This window comes from Pelodiscus sinensis, chromosome 3, assembly GCF_052426305.1.
Source record: "Pelodiscus sinensis isolate ZL-2025 chromosome 3, ASM5242630v1, whole genome shotgun sequence".
NCBI classification, from domain to species: Eukaryota; Metazoa; Chordata; order Testudines; family Trionychidae; genus Pelodiscus; species Pelodiscus sinensis.
The window spans coordinates 93810175-93832011 of record NC_143054.1 but is presented as its reverse complement, the minus strand read 5'-3'; the positions used below and the strand labels follow the sequence as shown (position 1 = coordinate 93832011).

The window sequence follows — 21837 nt, the reverse complement described above, 5'->3', positions numbered from 1 at the left end:
GGAGGGAGAGGAGTGTTCTTGGTTGAGGCTCGAGTGGCCACCAGGGCACCCTGGGAAGGCTGGAGGCCCCCTATTTCGAAATAAGTGTCTACACAGCACTTATTTCGAAATAGCTCTTTAGAATTTGGCATTATTCGTCATAGAATGAGGTTTACCAACTTTGAAATAAGCACTCTGCTATTTCGAATTTATTTTGAAATAGCGGTTTGGCTGTATAGACACTAAGAAAGTTATTTCGAAATAAGGGCTGTTATTTCAAAATAACTTTGCTGTGCAGACAAACCCTTAGATATATGCTCAGCCAATTAAAGATAAGAAACAGTGCCACATGACTTGTCTCCAAGCCAGCCTAACCAACAGCTGAATTTCATATATTAGATTCCTTAAAATAAGGTGCTCATAGACAATCTATAGGGACAGACTTATTTACAGAAATTATTCAGTGATTTTTTTAATAAATTTGAGAAAATCAATACCTACTCTAGAACATTTACAAACAGTAAAATGGGCAAAACCAATTGAAATATGTACTTGGAGTAAGTACAGAACCCCGAAAAGTGTTGACTTAAGTAAATGGATCAGTACTAGTGAAACATTCAAACCCAGTATTTATTCTGAAATCATAGAAGCTATGTCCACACTAAAGATAAGATTGAAGCAGCCGCAGTTGATCTTCTAGGGTTTGAATTAGCAGTCTAGTGAAGACATGCTAATTAGAACTGAGAAGGCACTCCCATTGATGCCAGTAGTCTTGCCTCTATGATGAGTAAGGAAAATCCCTTTTACATACTCGCAGCGTGGATAGTGCCATAATTTGAGTTAAGATACTTTAACTTAAGCTATGCAATTAACGAAGCTGAAGCTGCTTATTTTAATTTGAATTTATCCCTTCATGTAATCCAGGCCAGAGACTTCTGGCTTATAGAAAAGGTAGAATGTTAGTCACATTGCGCTGTAAAGGCTGTAACGTGTTGGCTATTGCATGTTTCTCATGGATCATTAACAAATGAAAGGACCTGCAGTAAAGTGAAAGCTTATTTTCAACATGAATACGTATTTTGCAATATCTCAAATATTCTCAAATGAGGAAACTCAGGTTTTTTCAAGTATATATTAGTGGATGACATGTTCTTTATCACTGTTATAAAGCAGGTTCCTTGATGTTGTGTTAATTTGCTTGACAGTCAGGAAACTAAATATGTATCCAAGGGACATATGAGGTGGTGGTGACTGCTATATTTTGGTGTTTGGAGAGTGTCATAAAAATCAGACCATATTTCTTTTGGTTTCATGACATTTCCATCTTTCCTTGCTGCGATTACTACTTTAGGTTTTTTCAGCTCATTTTTTAGTTTGAGAACTAAAAATCTATGGTTACCATAGCAATTCTTTGCTTCATTTCCCTTGCACAGAAATCTCTATTATTTACATCTAATTTGTTCCTTTTTTACTGCAATCACTTCCCTGTTTTTTTGGACCGTAACCAGTGCCAGGGCTTCTATTTGATTCTACTAGGTATATATTGGTCTTTGGAGCATTAACTCTAAATACCATTTATTGTGCTGTGAACTGTATAGAGCAGAGATGGGCAACCCAGATTAGTGAGTGGGCTGCATGAGTGGTCCTTCATTTCAGTGACCTGCTAGATTGTCGTAACCAAGATGGTCTCCCAAGATAGGCGGTATTGCTAATTGCATAATTTGGGGTGTGTGCCAACTGAACCGTTGTAGCACTTGGATCAGATGCAGAGGGAATGCACAGCTCGCACAGCCAATGTTGTGTACAATCAGTACACACTTCACACACCTTTATGTGCCCTTGCTTTATATGCATGTCACTTTAGTAATACCGGTAAGAAAAAAACATGTGGATTGAAACTAGAGGAATCTGGCAACTCTGTGTATGGCAACAATAAACAAAATCTATCATGGGCCACATATAAAACCTCCAACAGGCCACATGTGGCCCTTGAGCCACAAGGTGCCCACCACTGGTATAGAGTTTTCATCTATTTTGATGTTTCAAATGGCATGCATGATATCATATACTATAAGTTTTATATGTCACATGATTTTTTCTAATTATATCTTATAAGTCGTTGCTAGATGCTCCTGAGTGCACCTGATGAAGAATGGAAACTGAGGCTCTCACTGTCACGCATTCCATGTTTTACACATTTTCATTAAAATGACCTTTCCTGCTGGGCAGCAGCTTGATTTGAACTGGCAGCAAAATGCAACTCTAATCTAGTGAAAAAGGGTGATGAGAACTCTACTCAGAATCTGTGCCAAAAGCATTCAGAGTCACTGGTAAAGCAGTAAAGAGGGATAATACTTCATTGAGGAGGCTGCATGCTCCTTCACTGGGCTTTCAGTCCTTGACAACTCTATGAAAGAGAAGATAGGATTTGAATTAGATTCCTCCTTTGGCAGTGATGAAAGGATCTAAATCTCCATAGCCATTTGACTACTTGATGATCTTGTACAAGAGATCTGAAAACCTGCTTTTCAGAAGGTATGATTAAGGTCGATGCACAATGATTGTGTAAACTTGCAAGGAGGAGCAATCTCTTTCCCTGGGCGGGGTAGATTATGTCTTTCTGAGCTATTGTTTCAAAGTAAACAAGTAGAGCTGCGAGTACATATAAATGGAAAAGGTTGGTCCAATTTACACATTTAAAAGGCACACAGATTTGTATCTGAGGAAGATGGGATCAGGGATTCAGAGCTGGGAATGTTTCTGCTATGGATGGAGAGTGGGTATTCCTCTGAGAGGTGACATGGTCACTTAGCATAAATGGGGGTTATTGGGGGAAAGAAGACAGCTTGAATTAAGAGACCCTGCATAAAGAATAATTATTATTTAGCCTGTTTCTTAAAGGCTCACCACCCAGGGGGCATGAATTTTCAGATGGAGTTGTCCCTGATGAGGGGAAATCAGAATTACTCTCTGGACAGCACATAGCTGGCTCTTCCTTGTACAGGTTGCATCTGCTGCTTCTCCTCTTCATTAAGCCCAGCAGCAGAAAGGCAACAATGTTAGTACCCTGCCTATAATCCTGGACCACTATCACAATAGGAGCCAGTTTTACACCGGATCTGTTAGATAGGTGATATTGATAGATCAGCATGCCTCATGGAAGGCAGAGGAGTTGTTTTTTCAAACAGAGCCAAACTATGCAGTGCCCAGTGGAAGAGAAATGTGCATAAGGCAGATAAGCAGACTCTAACCCAATATAGAAAGAAGTTCTTAGAACGGAATCATCATGTTATGTTGCAGCTCTCTGAAAGTCAGAGGAAAGCACAATCACTTTTCTTTTGTCTTTAAGATTGTTCTGCCAGAGGCGTAGCGAATCGGGGTCGGGAGGGGGAAATTGCCCCCAGACACCACGTAAGGGGGGTGCCAGGCCGAGGTGAGAGCAAGAGCATGCTGCGCAGGCTCACCTGGCATGGGCGGCGAGTTATAGGAGTGTCCCCCCGGCCCCAGACCGTCCCTGCTGTGCACAGCATTCAGTCGGCTCCCCCTTGCCAGTGCACGCTGCTGGCAGGCTGCTGCCGCCATACACGGCGTTTCCAGGTGACCAGGGAGACACCTAGGCATGATGTGACATCACGGCTCAGGACTTTAAAACTGCTCGGCGCAGCGTTGCCCTGCGTGGCCTAGCTTACAGTTCAGAGTACGGGGACTTCCGGGCCTCGAGCGCAAAGTGGAAGGCAGAAGGCAGGGCAGGGAAGGGGAAAAACTAGGGAGATGGGGTGGGAGAGGAAGGGGCTTGTGTGGAGGGGGAGGAGGTGGGAGAGGAAGGCGCCAAGGGACAGTCAAATGCTAGGGGGCCAAGTGGAGACAATGAAGAAAAGGGCAGGAGGGGAGGTGTCAGTGGGAGGGGGACAGGGTGATGCTGGGAGAAGAGAGGGTAAAGGCATTGGGGTCTAAGAGGGGGGAGGGGGAAATGCTGGGAGAAGGCTTGAAAGAAGGGGTGGGCATGAGAAAGGTGGGGATGGAGCAAGGCATGTGTGAGGGCACAGAGGGGAATGGGGGCAGAGAGTGGTGAGGGGGTGGGCATCAGGGAAAAAGAGGGCAAAGGGGGCAGGGGTAGTGCGGGAAGGGGAAGGCACCACGAGGGTTCAAGGCTAAGGGAAGGTGCAGGTGCCAGGGGATTCTGGAGTGAAGCAGAAGGGCAGACACCTGCAGGGGAGGGACCAGCACCAGAGGAGAGAGGCAGGGCAAGTGTGTAGAGGGAGGTGTTAGAAGAGGGGTAGCTCACATGGTCAGAGTGGGGCTACTTGAGAAGTGGGCACAGGAGGGAGAGAAGGGCTGGTGGAGGAGGGCAGGTTGCAGGAGGGCTGAGGGCAGTGAGAAGGGTAGGAGTCAGGACAACAGAGGAGGGTGAGGAGTTAGGGGGCAGCAGGCACCGGGGGAGATGATGGAGCAATGGGAGGAGATATGACAGCAGAGAGAAAAGGTAAAGGTTTATAAAATATTTATTAATAACTTAGTATGCTGCCCACGGCCGGTTTGTTTGCGCCCCGTGGTGCAGTTTGGGTTTATGTGGGGATCAACATGTGGCCGGCGAGTGGGAGCCAAAACAAAAAAGTCAGTGTAATGATCTTCTGTACTTATGCATTCTAGTAGTTAAATTCTTGGACTGTTGTTGCTCGTGAAAAGTGCTATCACGTGGGTAGAAATCAGGTAAATATTGCATTTTATTAATATCAGCAGAACTGACTTAAATGGGGCCTGTGTGTTGTGTAATCTTGCCTTAATCTTTGTATTCATGCCTGTCAGTGTGAGAGAAGCTATTTGTATATATTTGCTTGCATACACAACCACGCTTAAGTTGAGGCCCTTAGCATGTTCTGTAAGTATCAGTGTGGCCTTTGGGGCTTCCAAAGTTGAGTTGCCCTAGCTCATCCCTGACAAGTGTCTATCTAACCTGGTCTTAAATATCTCCAGTGATGAAGATTCTGCAATCTCCCTAGGCAATTTATTCCAGTGTTTAACCACCCTGACAGGCAGGAAGTTTTTCCTAATGTCCAACCTAAACCTCCCTTGCTGCAATTTAAGCCCATTGCTTCTCATCCTAACCTCAGAGGCCAAGGAGAAAATTTTTTCTTCCTCCTCCTCTGAACTAGCCGGCATTTAAAAATGGCGCCGGCCGGCATCATGCAAATGAATCCCGGGAAATTCAAATCCCGGGCTTCATTTGCAACTCCGAATGACTACATTACCCCCCTAGTTCGAACTAGGGGGGTAGTGTAGATATACCCTTCGATACTTGAAAGCTGCTCTCATGTCCCTTTTCGGTTTTCTCTTTTCCAAGGTAAACAAGCCCAATTCCTTCAGCCTTGCCTCACAGCTCATGTTCTCTAGACCTTTCATCATTTGTGTTGATCTTCTCTGGACTTTCTCCAGTTTCTCCACATTTCCTGAAATGTGGCGCCCAGAACTGGACATGATACTCCAGCTGGGGCCTAATGTAGATGGCTCATTCCCTGCCTAGGGGACGTGAGACTGGGCGGGTTAATTTCCAATCCTCTGTTTATTCTTTTCCTAAACCAGGAATGCACAGTAATTCTGATGGGGGCTCTGCAGGAAGGCAGCCCGCACTGGCCCCTGCCTGAAACCTTGTGCAGGTGTTAAACAGCTGTCCAGCCCACCAAGAGGTGACTGCATTTCAGCGTGCCTGAAGCAACACAGCACCAGCAATGGACAGGAGAATGGCTCCCAGGCATGGTTTGCTCATGACTGCTTCAGTCCCGTTGGATGGGCCTCAGCCTCTTTCCTTCCCCTCCCTCGCTTTGCAATGGGGCTGTAGACTCTGAGGGAGAGGGGTGCAGGCAGGCAGAGGTGTCTCCCTGAAGCAGATAATACACATCTTTGTATTAATCATTTTCTCATTGAAATTTTTAGCTTTGTATTGAGTCCTTTTACATGGAAACTTTGTATTACATCTTGGTAGAATAGTCCCTAGGACAAGTGAGGCAGAGACTGTCCCTATGGGGTGAATGAGGTGGGAATGGATAAGGCGGAAGGTGAGCACCTCTGGGCAGTTGCAAAGGTTGGAGAGGGGATGGAAGCCAGATCCAAGATCAATGAGTCCTGGGAAGTGGGCCCATTGAAAGGAGACTGGACCTGTGGATCCCTTGGGGGTCAGCAGCAAGGGCCTGCTTTGGGAAGCCCCCTCTTTGGAGGTGAATGTGTCATCATTGAGACACCACCCAGAAGCAGGTGCCACAGACACTAACTGCAGATTCATGGGACGGCTCTTTCAGATCTTGCACATGCATAAGATGATAGATCTACAGGAGGGGGGACAATGGCGTAGCGAGGGGGCCGGAGGAGTCAGTTGCGAGGGGGCCGGAGGAGTCATGCTAGCGAGGCACCAATTTAATCCCATTCTGTTCCCCCCATCATCCCTCAGCTCACGTGCTCCTACGCCGCCTGCCACCGGCAGCTGGAGCCTCCCCCCTGCCTCTCTGATCCAAGCCTGACCCTCCTCCATCTCCATTAACGGGTTAGTGCACGCGGGAGCCCGGTCCCAAACTGTAGAGGGTGGGGGAAGATGCGGTACAAGTTCTCCTCTGTTGTGCACCAGGTATGGAGCCGTGCCACATGGCGGGGGGGTGCAAATTTTTCCTTTGTCCCCAGGCACATAACACCCTCACTACACCTCTGCCTGCAGTCAGAGAGCGAGAGAGACTGAGAGAGCAGGGAGTCTCCACATACCGTCCTTGCCTGCAGACACCACCACTGAAGCTCCCATTGATCAATAATGGGGAGCTGTGGCCTTTAGAAGCTGCGGGCTTAGTGCCTGTAGAGCACATGGTGCCATGGAGCCATTGCTGTACATGCCAGCTGCTTTCAGGAGTGGTGCAGGGCTGGGGCAGGAATAAACCTATCTTAATCCCACTGCTCTACCACCCAGAAGCTGTCTCAGTTAAATGGTGCCCAAAATCCCTGTTCTACACCTGAACCTCCTCCTGTACCCAACCTCCTGCCTCAGACTTGAGTCCCTCTTCATCCAAACTCCTTCCCACAGCTTGCACCTAGAAACTCCTCCTGGACCCCAATCCCCCACCCTTTGCTAAGCCCGGAGCTCCTCCCATACTCCAAATTCCTTGGCTCAAGACCAGAGCCTGCACCCCTACCCCACTCTGGTGATAATGAGTGAGGATGGGGGAGAAAGTGGGATGGAGTGAGCAGTGTGAGGCCTTGGTGAAGGGGTGGAGAAGAGGCAAGGCCTCAAAGAAGGGGCAGGAAGGAAGAGTGGCAAGGGTATTTGGGTTTGAGGTAGATCTTACATTGCACTTAAATTGAAAAAGCGATCTTGTGGTTAAAAAGGTTGGAGACCACTGCCCTACACAGTGCAGACACATTGTTCATATCAAGTCTCCTTTTCTCAAAACCAGACTTTTTTTAAAAAGCACTGGTATGTATCTTTATGTGGTTTAATGCAGCAATCCAATCTGATAACACATGGGACCCAGTTCATCAAAGAACTAAAACAAGTGCTTAACTTTAAGCATAGACTAAGTTCCACCGAAGTCAGTAAGAGTTAAGTATGTACTTAAGTGTAAGCACATACTTAAATGCTTTACTGAATTTGGGCCCTTTATTATTTAGGAGCCCATGCTCAATACAACCAGTTTAATATTCTTTAAGAACGTAAAGAAGCATGAATCTGATTTAAAAGTTTCATTCATGGGACTGCAGAAGATTGGATACAAGATTTGCCTGCAAGTCTCAGAGGAGAAATATGCACTTAAAAAAAGGAAATGAATGTACATCAACTGAGAAGCTGAAAGGGTTCTGGTTGCATTAGGTTTAACTGTATAAATGTTCTCACCAAAACTAAACTGTCTGAAATTTCTGTAGTTGTAAAATTGCCACTTCAAATCCCCCTATTCTCTCCCTAGATTTACTCAGAAACAGTTCAGAAATATGACATCCATGCACAAACAATTTTTAGCACTGTCATTTGTATACCTGTTACATTTTATATGTGTAAACACTACTTCATATGAAAAGTGAACACAAATGGTATCTATATATTGAGTTTTATCTTGTGTGCAACTGATTACACATCCAGTTGCACATGTTACAAGGCCACGTTCAGGACCCTTTGAAAATTTCATTGCAAGAAATGGTGTACATTTTCATGCCTACATGTATACGTATTATTTCTGCAACTGCATTAAAAGGTGGCCATTTCCATGCCTCAATCCCCAATTTGCACAAATAATCATGGTAAGTACATATACAAACATAAGCTTGAAAATACACAAATTCTTCCATACAGACCTCTAGTCTCTCAGTTCAATCCACAGTGTCTTTAGACAGATAGCATTTTGAGAGTTCAAAAACATGCATGTTTTGAGTATTTTCCAGAATTGTGAAAAGTCTGCAGACAGCAGTCCTGACTACAGTGTATTGGGCATCCATAGGCTTTGACATGTAAACTACTGGGAAAAAATGCAATATAGGCACCCAACACTAGGAGTTACCCCATTTCATTCATTTAAAACAAATTCTAGCTAGGATACATAGTGAGGTGCATAGTTGAAGTGAGATAGGTATGGAGTATAAAAGAAGAAATGCTGAATATTCAGAAATTCCACAAACACAATAGCAGTTTTGATTTTAAAAAAAGAGAAGAGTGAGAGTTTTCATGGAAGCTAGGTATTACTCAGCAATCAGTCAGTACAGTAAAATAAAAATATTCCACTCTATGACTAATGTATACCAAAATGTGTTGCCTAAACTCTATTCTGAATTCAACTGTCATTTTATTTTTGTGAATTATCAGGATGTAAGTTTAATAAACATGAACATTTATTCTGTGGAAAAAAACAAATTTATTGTCACTTTAATAAGAAAATGGAAGAGGAAAGATGTTTACAGTTATAAGTGGTGTATTTAACCACAGCAGGTGAAACTGTAATTCCCCTAAAATAAATGGCAGTTTCACACAGGATATTTCTCTCTGCTAAGGAGAGAATTGCTACTTATGTTAACTACAAAGGAGTTGCTTGCAAGTACAAGACACTAGGGCACACACAGTGCCCTTACTTTTGCATGTGTTTATTATGTTTTTTTTCTGTGTTTAATGGGGTATGTGACAACCTCTACTGATAAACATATATAAGGAAAACTGCCCCATCCTTCATATATAAAGCCTATATAAAGGCACAGTCTGCAATATTTCAGTTGGCCGCCATACATTTCCCATCTTACCTCTCCATTCTCCAGTGGGTGAATCTTGGAGTAAAACGAAGTACATATAACTTCATTATCTTTTGCATAGGATGGAGGTCCTGTGCGGGGATGAATTTTGTAACGTGTCAGACATTCTGTGTCTGTTATAGCATGATACTGCCATGGCTCATAGTTAACACCATCCAGTGAACGCTCCAAAATCCAGTTCCCAGGACGAGGTGCATTAGCTGCTTTTACAATAACATATGCAATCTGGAATACCTGGAGAACAAATCAAAAATACATGTAAATTTGTATTTATATATTCATTTTCTTTGTCCTACCTGACAAAAATAGTCAATTCTCATCTAAGAATTTTTCCCTGAAAATGAAAGGTGACAACACCTTGCACTGAAACTCTGACCATGAAAATATCCCTTCTCCAGTAATATTTCTGAAAGAAAGCAAGTTCCACAGTAACAGCACAGACTTTCGAATTGTGATAAAACATAACCCACCAGGTTCAGTCTAACTCACTAGAGAAACTCCTCCTTCGGTTTCATTTGAAAAACTGAAAATTTTGTCTTTGCATATTTTTTTAAATTTGTAAAATTTACAGTCTATCAATATATGCATTACATATGCATTTTAGCATGCACATGCATATATGGCTTTTGTAACGGTTATCCATTTCCCAAACTCAATTGTGATTTACTCTTTCATGTGAAGCTCTGTGGTTAAGAAATTAGTAGATAATCATGTAATATAAATTCTCTCTACATAAAACATTCCTGACAACATCACATGGCTTCTGCACAATGACTATAAATAAGCCTTATAGGATAGAGATACATGAAATGTCACTATAAACAGAATAATAGCATGTAATCAGCACTTTTTGTCATCTTAAGCTGTCTTTTCAGTGATTTATTAAGGTTTTTCCCTACTATCCTGCTTGCTGGGATTTGAGCCGCAAACAATTACATGCATACCTCCACAATGACATCTGCTAATGACACAGCACCTTTTTCATTAGCAACAAACAGATACCACAGTGCTAACAATGAAGCAGAGGAGAGCATAGGTCCCTGTTAGAAGTGATGAATGCACAGTGAATTAATAGTGAGAGTCACCTTTCTGTGAGGTATGAGCTCACAGAAGAAAGGCCAGAGGGAGAATACAGTGCTAATTTCTGGCTTAGTGGCTTCAACATTGAATTTGGGGAGAAAGAGTTTCTTTTGGACAGGCTGTTAATGCTACAATAAACACCATTAAAATGTAAACATTCAATGCCAGATGCCTCTGCTGTGTAAGTCTAACATCAGCTTACCCTGACTTAATTATTTTTCATTAATTCTTAGGTTGTGTCTGCGTTAGATAAATTATAAGACTGTTCCCCCTCAAAATGGTTGAAAAATACTCTCTACCCATACACACACAAAAGGGTTTTGTCTGATTGTTGGGAAGGCAAGCAAGTTACATCATAAATGTATTAGATGGAAGAACCAAAGTACCCAAGGGACATGTACAGTGGATAATGTAGGGAACATGGCAAGGGACCAGGATTGGCAAAGATTGTGGAGCGGTTATTGTGGGGGATTGGTGGGGTGTGACAAGGTAGGTGGCTGAAAGGGGATTCAGGTCACATCTCCATTTGTCACCCCCGAGATCAATCTTCTGGCATTGGTTTAGTGGTTCTCATTAAGACCGCTAAATCAAACACCGAGGGCGGCTCTGGTTGGCGCTGGTGCTCCTCATAGTTGCAAGGAGTAAGGGAAGCTGACAGGAGCATTTGCGTCATGGTCTGCTTAAGGTAAGCTGTCTTCTGATACATATTTTATACAGCTGGAATTGTGTACCTTAAACCAACATTCCTCGTTTAGTATAGATCTAGCCTCAGTGGGTAAAGCAAGTTTTTTATTTCAGGGAGCTGTCAGCTTTGTTAAAGATGATAGCAACTGCACCTGAACTAGTGTAGGACACCCCTGCTGTGGGTGCTACTTTACCACACTCTATACAAACCCTGTCAATGGTGCTTTAGTCAGTGTGATAGAATGCACTGGAACTCTGTGACTGAGTAACAAAAATAAAACCTAAAGGATCTTTGAGCTTCACTTCACTTAAGTCGGATCATCTCTGTGTTTATTTCATAGTGACACAAAAAGTGAACAAGTTCTGTTAGCTGCAGTCAAAATTCTTAGTGAAATGGTAACTCTGAGCTTATTCCCATAGGGTATTTCATGAAATACCTCTTTCTGTTTTGCTTTTTGACTGGATCAGCAGGTTGATACATGTCAAATGATATGACAATTGGACTATCTTAGAGCACATCTTTTTTTTTTTTTACACAAGTCCAAAGAAAAACAACCTGGTAATCAAATTTGCCAATCCAAATGTGAAAAAAGAGCAGAGCAATACCAAACTGTCTAGTGGCAGATAGCAGCCAATTAGCACAGCAGCCACCATACAGATGGAGCTGTTTCCAGTTACTCCGTGCATGTGACTATAACATAATTAGTAGGGGAATACTCTAAATAGTCCTCTGAGTCTTTCCCAAATTATAGACAGAATGGGCCTCATGATGAGACACAAAATGAGTCTTGGGTCTCATTTTCATTGCTAATTATCTCAGCAGCAAAGTCTGCAAAACACACATTGAGAAACACACTTCCATATGTTATAGCACTGTCTCATCTCAAGAATGGCTCATAAGATGTAGGAAAGTGTATGCTACTGTACAGGATAATTCACTACACTAATATTATTCTGACTGCTGAAGTGAATCATTCATCTGCATAGGGTTAGCCAATGGAGCAGGAATTTCCTTGTTTGTTACTTCCACCTGCTCATTTATTTCAAAAATAAATCCATCAGCTAATATAAGTTTTTGTAATTCAGAATAGCATCACAAATTCAATGCCATATTGAGCAATTATACAGAATATTGCCCAACATCTCAGACCATATATCTGCAAAGAAGGTATAGCCCAAGGTCCAGTGTGCTTCAACCATAGCCCTGGGAACTACAAGTTGTGGACTACAAACTGCAGCATGTTAGGAGAACTTCCTGGTTTCTGCCCCCAGCAGGGTCTCAGCAGGGACTGAACTGGAAGCAGCATGCAGGCGGGGCTGCTGAACTGTGATCCTGTTGTATGGGTTGGGGTTTTTATTTATTTATTTTTAACAGAATAAAGCCTGTTTCTGGTGGTTTGTCTGAGTGGGTCTGATCTGAGGTGCACACACACTAAGGCTGTGTCTAGACTACATGCCTCTGTCGTCAGAGGCATGTAGATTTGTTGTTTTGGCAAAGTCAAATGAAGCCGCGATTTAAATGATCGCGGCTTCATTTAAATTTACATGGCTGCCTCGCTGAGCCGACAAACAGCTGATCAGCTGTTTGTCCGCTCAGCGCGCTAGTCTGGACGCTCCCCTGTCGACATCAAAGCCCTTTGTTGGCAGCCCCGTTATTCCTCGTGGGACGAGGTTTACCGGGGCTTCTGACAAAGGGCTTTGATGTCGACAGGGGAGCGTCCAGACTAGCGCGCTGAGCGGACAAACAGCTGATCAGCTGTTTGTCGGCTCAGCGAGGCAGCCATGTAAATGTAAATGAAGCCGCGATCATTTAAATCGCGGCTTCATTTGACTTTGCCAAAACAACAAATCTACATGCCTCTGACGACAGAGGCATGTAGTTTAGACGTACCCTAATACACAACGCAGAGCACACCAAGGAGCCTCAGGCCTAGCCTCCCACAGTTGTGCAAGAAGTCACAAGGTGTGCTGAATATTCTCACACTGGGCTAGAGAGCAGGAGGGGTGACACAGGGTAAATGTCTCAAGATTTATACCAACAATCTGAGGCAATTTTTTTCACTTCTTCATTTACTATTATAGTTCTCTTTTTTAAAATTTTTATTCTAAACATCATTCAGGTAAATGGCAACATACATGTAGCATTTGGAATTTGGGCAAAAGTTTTGTATTCTTATTTAGATGCGTGAGATATAAAAACATAATTCATTTCATTGTGTATAACTGTGTGAATAATTTTGAGAGTTTTTTCTAGTACTAAAATTATTTTTTAATCTTTATAGTTGCAAAAATATCCTCCTCAGCTTATCCTTCTAGCATTGTTTATAGTCAGTTCATCTTCCCAAATCTACCAACATGCAACATGAAACTGATAAGTATGAGCTACCTATTCATATCAAGTATGCTTTAACTCTGGAATGTAGTAATAATAAATAGGATACCAACATTGTTAACTGCTTTACTTCTGATCCGTTTACAATAAATGTACGAATGCTGTATGGATAGTTAACAAAGGCAAATGCATTTTGTAAGGTTTATTGATGGGGGAGGGAGGAGAGAATGAGGGCTTCAAACTAATATTCCTGACTCTACCCCTCTTTTCTCTTCTCCAAAATATTATATACACATATATATGTAACTTCCTTTCCTACCCATGAAGACACAACAAAGAGGAAATTTGGACTGTGAGTCCGTAGAAACAGCTTCACCTCTGTGTCAGTTCTAGCATCTGACAGATTGAGGCAATTGAAAAACAAAGCACTTCTAAGGCTTTGTCTATACCTCTGTGAAGGTTCTATGTGATATCTTACTGAAAACAGAAAAAAATGTTAAGTCTCTTCTTGCAAAAATGCAGCCAATATAGTAAATTTCTCAGATGACTAGAATATTGGCATATATGGAGAATATGAATGTTTGCAAAATAACAAAAATTCTGGGACTTCAATATTTAAGTTGCCCAAGTCCCAGAACTTGGGATTTCTCTAGCAGCAACCACATGAGCTGAAGAAGCAACTCAGCCTGGAGTCGAATCAGAGCTGATAGTAGCAGCAGGAGCATTTCCTGTTCCACTGTTCCTGTTCCATTGTTACGGAATGCCTTGCAGAGAACCTTTAGGGTACATCTACACAGCAGCGCTATTTTGGGATATCTTCTCTTATCCCAAAATAGTGTTGTGTGTGTCTTAACAGCACACCCATTATATCTAAATACATTTGAAATAATAGGCATCTTATTCCAGCTTCCTGTAAACCTCATTGCACGAGGAATAAAGAAGAGACCAGAATAGCACTCTATTTTGAAATCTGGCACAGTCAAGACAGCCTATTTTGAAATTTGGTGCTATCACGAAATAAGGGTATGTGTAGACTACATGGCTCCATCAACGGAGCCATGTAGATGAGGTTTCTAGACATAAGGAAATGAAGCAGCGATTTAACTAATCGCCACCTCATTTACATCAAAATGGCTGCCGCGCTGTCCCGATCAGCTGTTTGGCGATTCCATAAGTCCCGTTATGCCTCGTGGAATGAGATATTCCCTTGGAAGGGCTTCTCGTGTCGACCACGGACCGTCCAGACTACCATGCTATTACTCCAAACAGCTGATTGGCACAGCGCGGCAGCCATTTTGATGTAAATGAAGCGGTGATTATTTAAATTGCCGCTTCATTTCCCTTTTTTGAGTACACTAACCTACATGGCTCCGTTGATGGAGCCATGTAGTTTTGACGTACCCTTAGCTATGCAATTTGCAAAGCTCAAATTGCATTGTTTACTTTGAGTTAAATGTGACTTTGTATATGTTCCCCCTACTTCTGAGAACATGGGAAAAGTAGACACATCACACTGAATAAAAAGAAGGGACCAATCCAAACCCAAATGGTACTTCAGTGTTGAGTGATAAGGAAATGCATACATTTGTAAGAGAGGATCTCAGAGCTAATTGCAGAAGGATGGAGCTGCGATAGGAGACTGAGATGAATGATAGCATTCTAACCACTTCAAGGGATAGCCGAGTTAGTCTGTACATGACAAACTTAGAAAACAATAATTGGTCTGGGAGCACTTTATAGACTAAGAAAACATGTAGATGGTATCATGAGCTTTCGTGGGCATAGCCCACTTCTTCAGATGACCGGAGTTTTTAAACTTTACAAGCTCATGATATCATCTACATGTTTTCTTAGTCTATAAAGTGCTCCCAGACCATTTTTTGGTTTTTAAGTATTCTAACCGTCATATTTGGTGCACCTATCATTAACTATGCTTCAGAAAATCCAAATATAGTCACCATCTAAATGAAATTAACACAATGCCAATTCCTGTCCTACACAGTTAGTTTCAAATTAATATCAACACATTAAGGCTACGTCTAGACTGCCCCCTATTGCTCAAGAGAATATGCAAATGAGACAAAGCGGTGAATATCGCCACACCTCATTTGCATACTTAATGAGCCACCATTGTTGCGCAAGGGGCTTTTGTGCAAAAAGGAACCATCTACACAGCTCCTTTTTGTGCAAAACTCCCCTCTTGCGCAAGAGCCATTCTTCCTGAAAAAAGGGGCAGAACGGCTCTTGCGCAAAAGGGGGGGTTTGCTCAAAAAGGAGCTGTGTAGATGGTTCCTTTTTGCACAAAAGCCCCTTGCGCAGAAATGGCAGCTCACTAAGTATGCAAATCAGGTGTGGCAATATTCACTGCTTCGCCTCACTTGCATATTCTCTTGTGCAAGAGGTAGCAGTCTAGACATAGCCTGAGTCATAGTGTATTCTGGTTTGTTTGTAGGCAGAATGTCTCCCCTTCACTGGATAACATATTAGACCTGCAGTGTTTTTCATTTTGCAATAGTCTTGCTTTCTAATGACATTCACATGTGAAAGAAATACTAAGTCCAACTACTACTGATAGCTATTAAGCAGATTTTTCATTAGCTCATGGTGTAGCAGCTTATGTTTTTGAACACAGAAATCATGCAGGCAGTTCCCTGTACCCCATGCAGGCAGTGATTTGTCAGTTGTGGAGTATGGTTAGAGATTGTTACAAGAGTTTGAAATCGTGTGACTCTTTCTCTTCTCACAGAAGATTGGAATCTTTGACATCCAAATTTTTAAAAAATTAGCAGCTTTCCTTATGTCAGACAACTTTTTAAACTATAAAGCCCAATTCAGATGTGAAACAGGCTCATTTAAAAATAGCATTTCTCACACAACTATTCAAGATGCCATGTAAATTTCTTTCTAACACTTTGTCATGACAAAGACAGTCGCATCACTCTCCAACATTCTGCTCTCACAGTCAGAGAAGCTGTAATTGAAAATGCCAGCATGGGGAAAAAGATGCTTAGTAGGAGTCAACTAATATCAATTTAGAGAACTGAACAGCTCCCTACCATGCTGTAGTTTGCCTCCTAATGACAGTATCTCTCTCCTGCTCATCTGAGTTGCTTGCAGCTGAAACGCTCCTACCAGATGGAGGAGATGGGCTTAAAGCAGCACATGCTAGATTCCAAGGTAGTTTTTCCATACAGTGACAAACTTCCAAGAGAGCAGGACTCTGTCCTGTTAAAATCTTATGATGAGAGTTTTACTGAATATAAGATGCCAGTGACCAGAATTTGGAGGCAAATGTGGGAATAGCTTTGACATAATGACCTTAAAAATCTAAGTCAGAACATCAGTATCTATAAATCTAGCCGTTTTCCAATTAGATATTGTATTTATCTTCTTAATTAAACAATAATATTCACTCATATGTATGACTCAGTTATGTTCAATTAATACAATCAAATGTATCGTGTTTGAAATGTACACTGAATAAGGGTATAAAATGTCTGCTCTCCTGTTCCCCACTCTAACCATCAGAGTGACCAGAGATCCTCTAAAACCCAAACAAAAGACAGGACTATGCAGCAGTTTAAAGACTAACAAGATGGTTTATTAGGTGATGAGCTTTCGTGGGCCAGGCCCACTTCCTCAGATCAATATGTGGAAGAAAATTGGCACAACCATATATACCAAAGTGATACAATCAAAAAAAAAAAAAAAAAAAAAAGAACACATATAAAATTGACAAATCAGATTTAAGAACATGTGTTCATTCAGCTAGACCAGACTAACATGGTTGCATCTCTATCACTATTCTAAAACCCAAGTACGTCTTAAGAAAACTAAACACTTTAGAACAGTGTTCACATTTTGATCTAAATAGCAGAATAGCAGCATTAATCTATTTTTGTAACATTCAAAGAGGAAATGTACTAAAACAAAATAAAACCAAAAAAAGCACCCTGTGAAAAACCAAAGCACTGCAAAACTGGACTTCACTCCCAAGCTGTCCAGCTGCTGAATGCTTCAGAGAGGAGTTTCAGTGCCAGCATGGTTTCTGGCAGCCTATGTTCTTTGTGATTCTCTCTACTTTCTGAACTTGTTGCTCAGTTTTCAAGGCCTATAAAGGATTAATTGCTTTGTCTAGACAACATTTGCTGCTTCTTGTCTTTAGCCTTTATTACGCCAGTGTTTAGGGTCAAAGTTAAGCTTTCCCAGTCACGAGCGGGAGAAAGCAACTTACATTTCTTCATTTCCCATAGCTCTAAATTTTTCCATAGAGAGGAGGTAATGAAGCAAGGAGGAGAGCACAAGGTTTGATTAAGTTATGGGGGATTTGAGCGTAGAAAGAGACATAGGCAATGATCCTGATTCCATTTTGGTTTTGAGAGAATCAGGAAAAACAGGTTAGAATAGGTTTGCACTCATGATGAGGTGTAGCAGGAAGAAGGGGATGCTGCTAATTTTGGGTCCAATCCAGCTCCCATTAAAGACAATGGGAGCTTTCATATACTTTAATGGAAGTTGCACTGGGACCCCTCTCACCTACTTCATTCCACACTGAGTTACAGTAGGCTTAAGGGGCTGGTAATGATGGCAGTATTTCTACATGTGCCATTTGAAAGCTTCTGGAATACATTGATCGTGAGTTCTAGTAATTTACTGAGCTGCTCTCAATCTCAGCACTGATTACAGAGACAACCTGGCAACAATTTAGATGCTAGTAATGACTCAAAACATCATCAATAATATTCCCCACTTAAATATCTGCTTTACTTCCACCATAGGAGCCTTAATTTTAATATTGAACCAGATAGAGCCATTTTGGTCAGGTACAGGCACATTATGCAATAAACTATCTTCCTCAAAGAACGCCTAATTCTTTTTGCTGAAATTATTTGAATTTGCTTGACGTACAGGTGATGACAAATTTGTACATTAAACAGTTTTATGAATGTGAAGTCTAAAGACTTGTATTCATTTTTATGGTTTCTGTATTTTTCTAGTCAGTGGGGGGAAAATGAATAGTATGCAAGCAAATGCTTATTTTTAATCTGAGGTGACACCCATCTGTTACCCACTTTGGAAAGAAGGATATAACACATGTCTATGAAACTGCTATACCACTGTGCAGAAATCAACGTTAGTATAATTGACATTTAAAACCTTCACATGTTTCTTCTGACATCATAGTGAGGGCATGTTTGCACTGTTGTAGTGAAAAATCAGATTATTTACAAATAGATTGGAGGAAACCCCCCTTATACACCAATTCGAAAAGACTCTTTTTAACTTAGGGATAACATTTACAAAGGGGTCTAAGCAACTTAGGAATGTGTGTGCCATTTTAAAAAGTAACTCAGGCATTTAAGAGCTTGTGTCCCATTGACTTTCCCTATGACTTAGGCTCCTATGTGCCAAAACACTTTTCAAAATGAGATTTAAGTTCCTACATCATTTAGGCACTTGAAATGTTTTATCTAGACCATTTAAGCTGTTCTCAAGTCCTCATTCTGCAAAGGCTTAAATACATTTTTAACTTTAGTCAGTGAGGCTACTCACAGTGCATGAAGTTAAACACATGCACAAGTCTTTGCAACATCAGGCCTTAGACCAGGGCTACTCAACACACAGCCCCCAGGCTGCATGCAGCCCGCAGCCCATTTGTTTGCAGCCCACAGTGAAGTTTGGGTTTATGGGGGGCTCAACATGAGGCCTGCGGGTGGGATCCTTTGAACATGGCCTCCACTGGGAACGTGCTCCACAATGGTGAGTCACTATAATGATCTTCTGTTGATATGCGTCTTGGTAGTTAAATTCCTGGACTGTCATTGTTCATTAAAGGTGCTGTCATATGGGTGGAAATCGGGTAAATATTGCATTTTATGAATATCAGCAGAACCGACTTAAATGGGCCTGCGTGTTGTGTAGTCTTGCTTTAATCTTTGTATTCATGCCTGTCAGTGTGAAAAAAACTATTTGCATATATTTGCATGTATATTTGCATGATGTGCAACTACACTTAAGTTGCGGTACTCTCTGTGAGTATCATTGTGACCCCGGGGCTTCCAAAGTTGAGTAGCCCTGCCTTAGACTATAAGGTCTTTGAAGCAGGGCCATCTTTTTGTGATATGCTTATCTAGTATACCTGACTGGAGCCTTCTGGATTTTCTGCAATATACATAAATAATAATATGAATTGATAAACTCAGAATAACCAAAGAAGTGCTTCTGAAATAACACAAACTTTCACACAAATCTCCAACCCAAACAAACTGAAGATTTTGTCTACCTTATTTTTTCTCCATAGAGAAAGAATTTATTTAGGCACAATTTCTTGTAATATTTCAAGATTAAGAACCAAGCAAAGCTGTTCTTAAGCAATAAAACTGTACCCTTTATATAAAGATAGGCCAAGCCTCTGCTATTTGGTAGTTGGTGTTTAGAAGAGACACAATAAATATCCTCCTCATTAAGTATGTTCAGTGACTTAGAATATCAAAGAGCAAGAGGCATGTGTTAATGACTGTATTTTCTGATTGTTTAAACCAAATCACTGAAAAGTGACTCCCCAAGCACTTCTGCAGCACACACTGTCTGCTGCACATGGGTTTAACTGAGCAGAAAGGGAGAGTATTACTGCCAGCAACTAATGAATTCTCCCATCTTAAAAAAAAAAGGCACTCATACTCATTCCTCATCTTGAATCAATGAGCCTTGGGTGCTTTTATACAACCTCAGGTCCTGCCAAAACGTTTACTTTATTATCACCACACCATTATTCCTGGGGGCTGATTTTAGATGTACCAGCAAATCAAAATCACTGCTGGGTTAAGGTTGCTGGCAAGTCATCTTTTTAAATGCAATGGTCTGGCCTAGGCCATGCCCTGGTGTGACCCATATTATTCGGGACAGTGGTATCTTACTAAATATTGTGTTTACTGGTATTTTAACAAGTATTTACAGCCTGGAATCAGCTAATATAAAAAAGTGCAAGAAAGAAACTTGAAGCAAATGTCAGTAGGTCAGTTTACCCTTACTGGGCCAATCTTGAAAGCTGGTGAATGCCTACAGCAAGTTGTTTAGCATACTCAGCTCCCCTAAAGGTGCTCACTGCAAAATTGAACCCCCAACCATAAAGCCAATGTACCACAAAGCCAATATACCCCCCAAACAGTAATTTAAGCAATCAATAAACAACATTATAATAGGCCTGCTGATGTCATCCTACATGTATCATCAGTGGCTTTCATAATACCACATATAGAGATTTTGCTACTGGTGGGACACAATCTAAAGGGGAGGACACATGCACTCCACATGCCTACTCTGCCCACTAACCCTCACATCTTGCACCCAGCCCAAGCACATGACACTCTCCTTGCCTCACCAGTTACCAGAGGAAGGTGGGGTCCTCTCTCCTTCTCCTGCTGTTTCCCCCCACACCCTGCATGTTCGGCCATTCTCCCTGACATCTGGGCCCGGGAGGGAACCACTTCTCAAACCAGCTAAAGTTATTGGCTCTGGGTCATTGCTGTGTGCAGCACAGCAGCTGCCTGAGAGAAAGCCTGTCTGAGGAGGTGACAGTGGCACCCCACTCACCTTCTGGGTCCAGCAGCAGGGGCGCCAGTTCAGATTTTGGTAAGGAGGGCTGACCTGTGCATGCTGAGACTGGGGAGGGAAAGAGATGAGAGCATGGGTAGCTAGACTGAGGACAGAGGCTTCAGCACTGTTATTTGGCATGCTCAGTACAAGTTAAAAACCAAATGGGGGGAATGAACCCCATTTGCCCTCCCCGACACACATATCATCTCTATTCAGGGGCTATTAAGGCACTGAAAAACTCTACATTTTTGACAGACAACTTGTCAGTTAGCTGACAGGAGCACTGTATCTAATTCCCATATAAAAGAAAGAAAATTAAAGAAATATCAAAGAAATGTCAGCTCTAACACTAATACTTTCTGACATCTTGTGGCAAGTCTCTTAAGGGACACTGGTTAGCCTTAACATTTTAATGTATGTCCTTACTTTGTTACTAATTCTGTAGAAAGAGACAAACCCTTTCAGGACTCCTGGGCTCTATGTCAGCTATGGAAGGGGAGTGAGGTCTAGTGAGTTACAGCAAGGAGGCAGCTCTATATAAGAACACAGAATGGCCATGCAGTATCAGGCCAACTATCCATCTAGCTCAGTATTCTCTCTTCCAACAGAGGTCAATACCAGGTGCTTCGGAAGGCATGAACAGAAGAGGCAATCAACAAATGATCCATCCCCTGTTGCACATTCTCAGCTTCTGGCGGACACAAGCTGGAGACACCATACCTGCCCATTCCATCTAGTAGCCATTAATGGACCTATCCTCCTTGAATTTATTTTGTTCTTATTGGAACCCTATTATTGTTTGGGTCTTTTCACCATCCTCTGGCAAAGTTCCACAAGTTGACTGGGAAAAAATAATGTATTTTGTTTGTTTTAAATCTGCTGCTTATAAATTTAATTGGGTC

The 21837-nt window shown here is 41.9% G+C and overlaps 1 protein-coding gene across 5 annotated transcripts in view; it reads right to left on the bottom strand.

Moving 5' to 3' along the window:
• Positions 1–21837, bottom strand: part of LAMA2 (laminin subunit alpha 2) — a 503865-nt gene that overhangs the window by 318205 nt on the left and 163823 nt on the right. For all 5 annotated transcript variants that reach the window (XM_075924139.2, XM_075924141.2, XM_075924140.2 and 2 more), the window contains exon 4: positions 9235–9477. In XM_075924139.2, coding sequence (XP_075780254.2) covers positions 9235–9477 — 243 coding nt within the window. The remainder of the gene's footprint in view (positions 1–9234; positions 9478–21837) is intronic.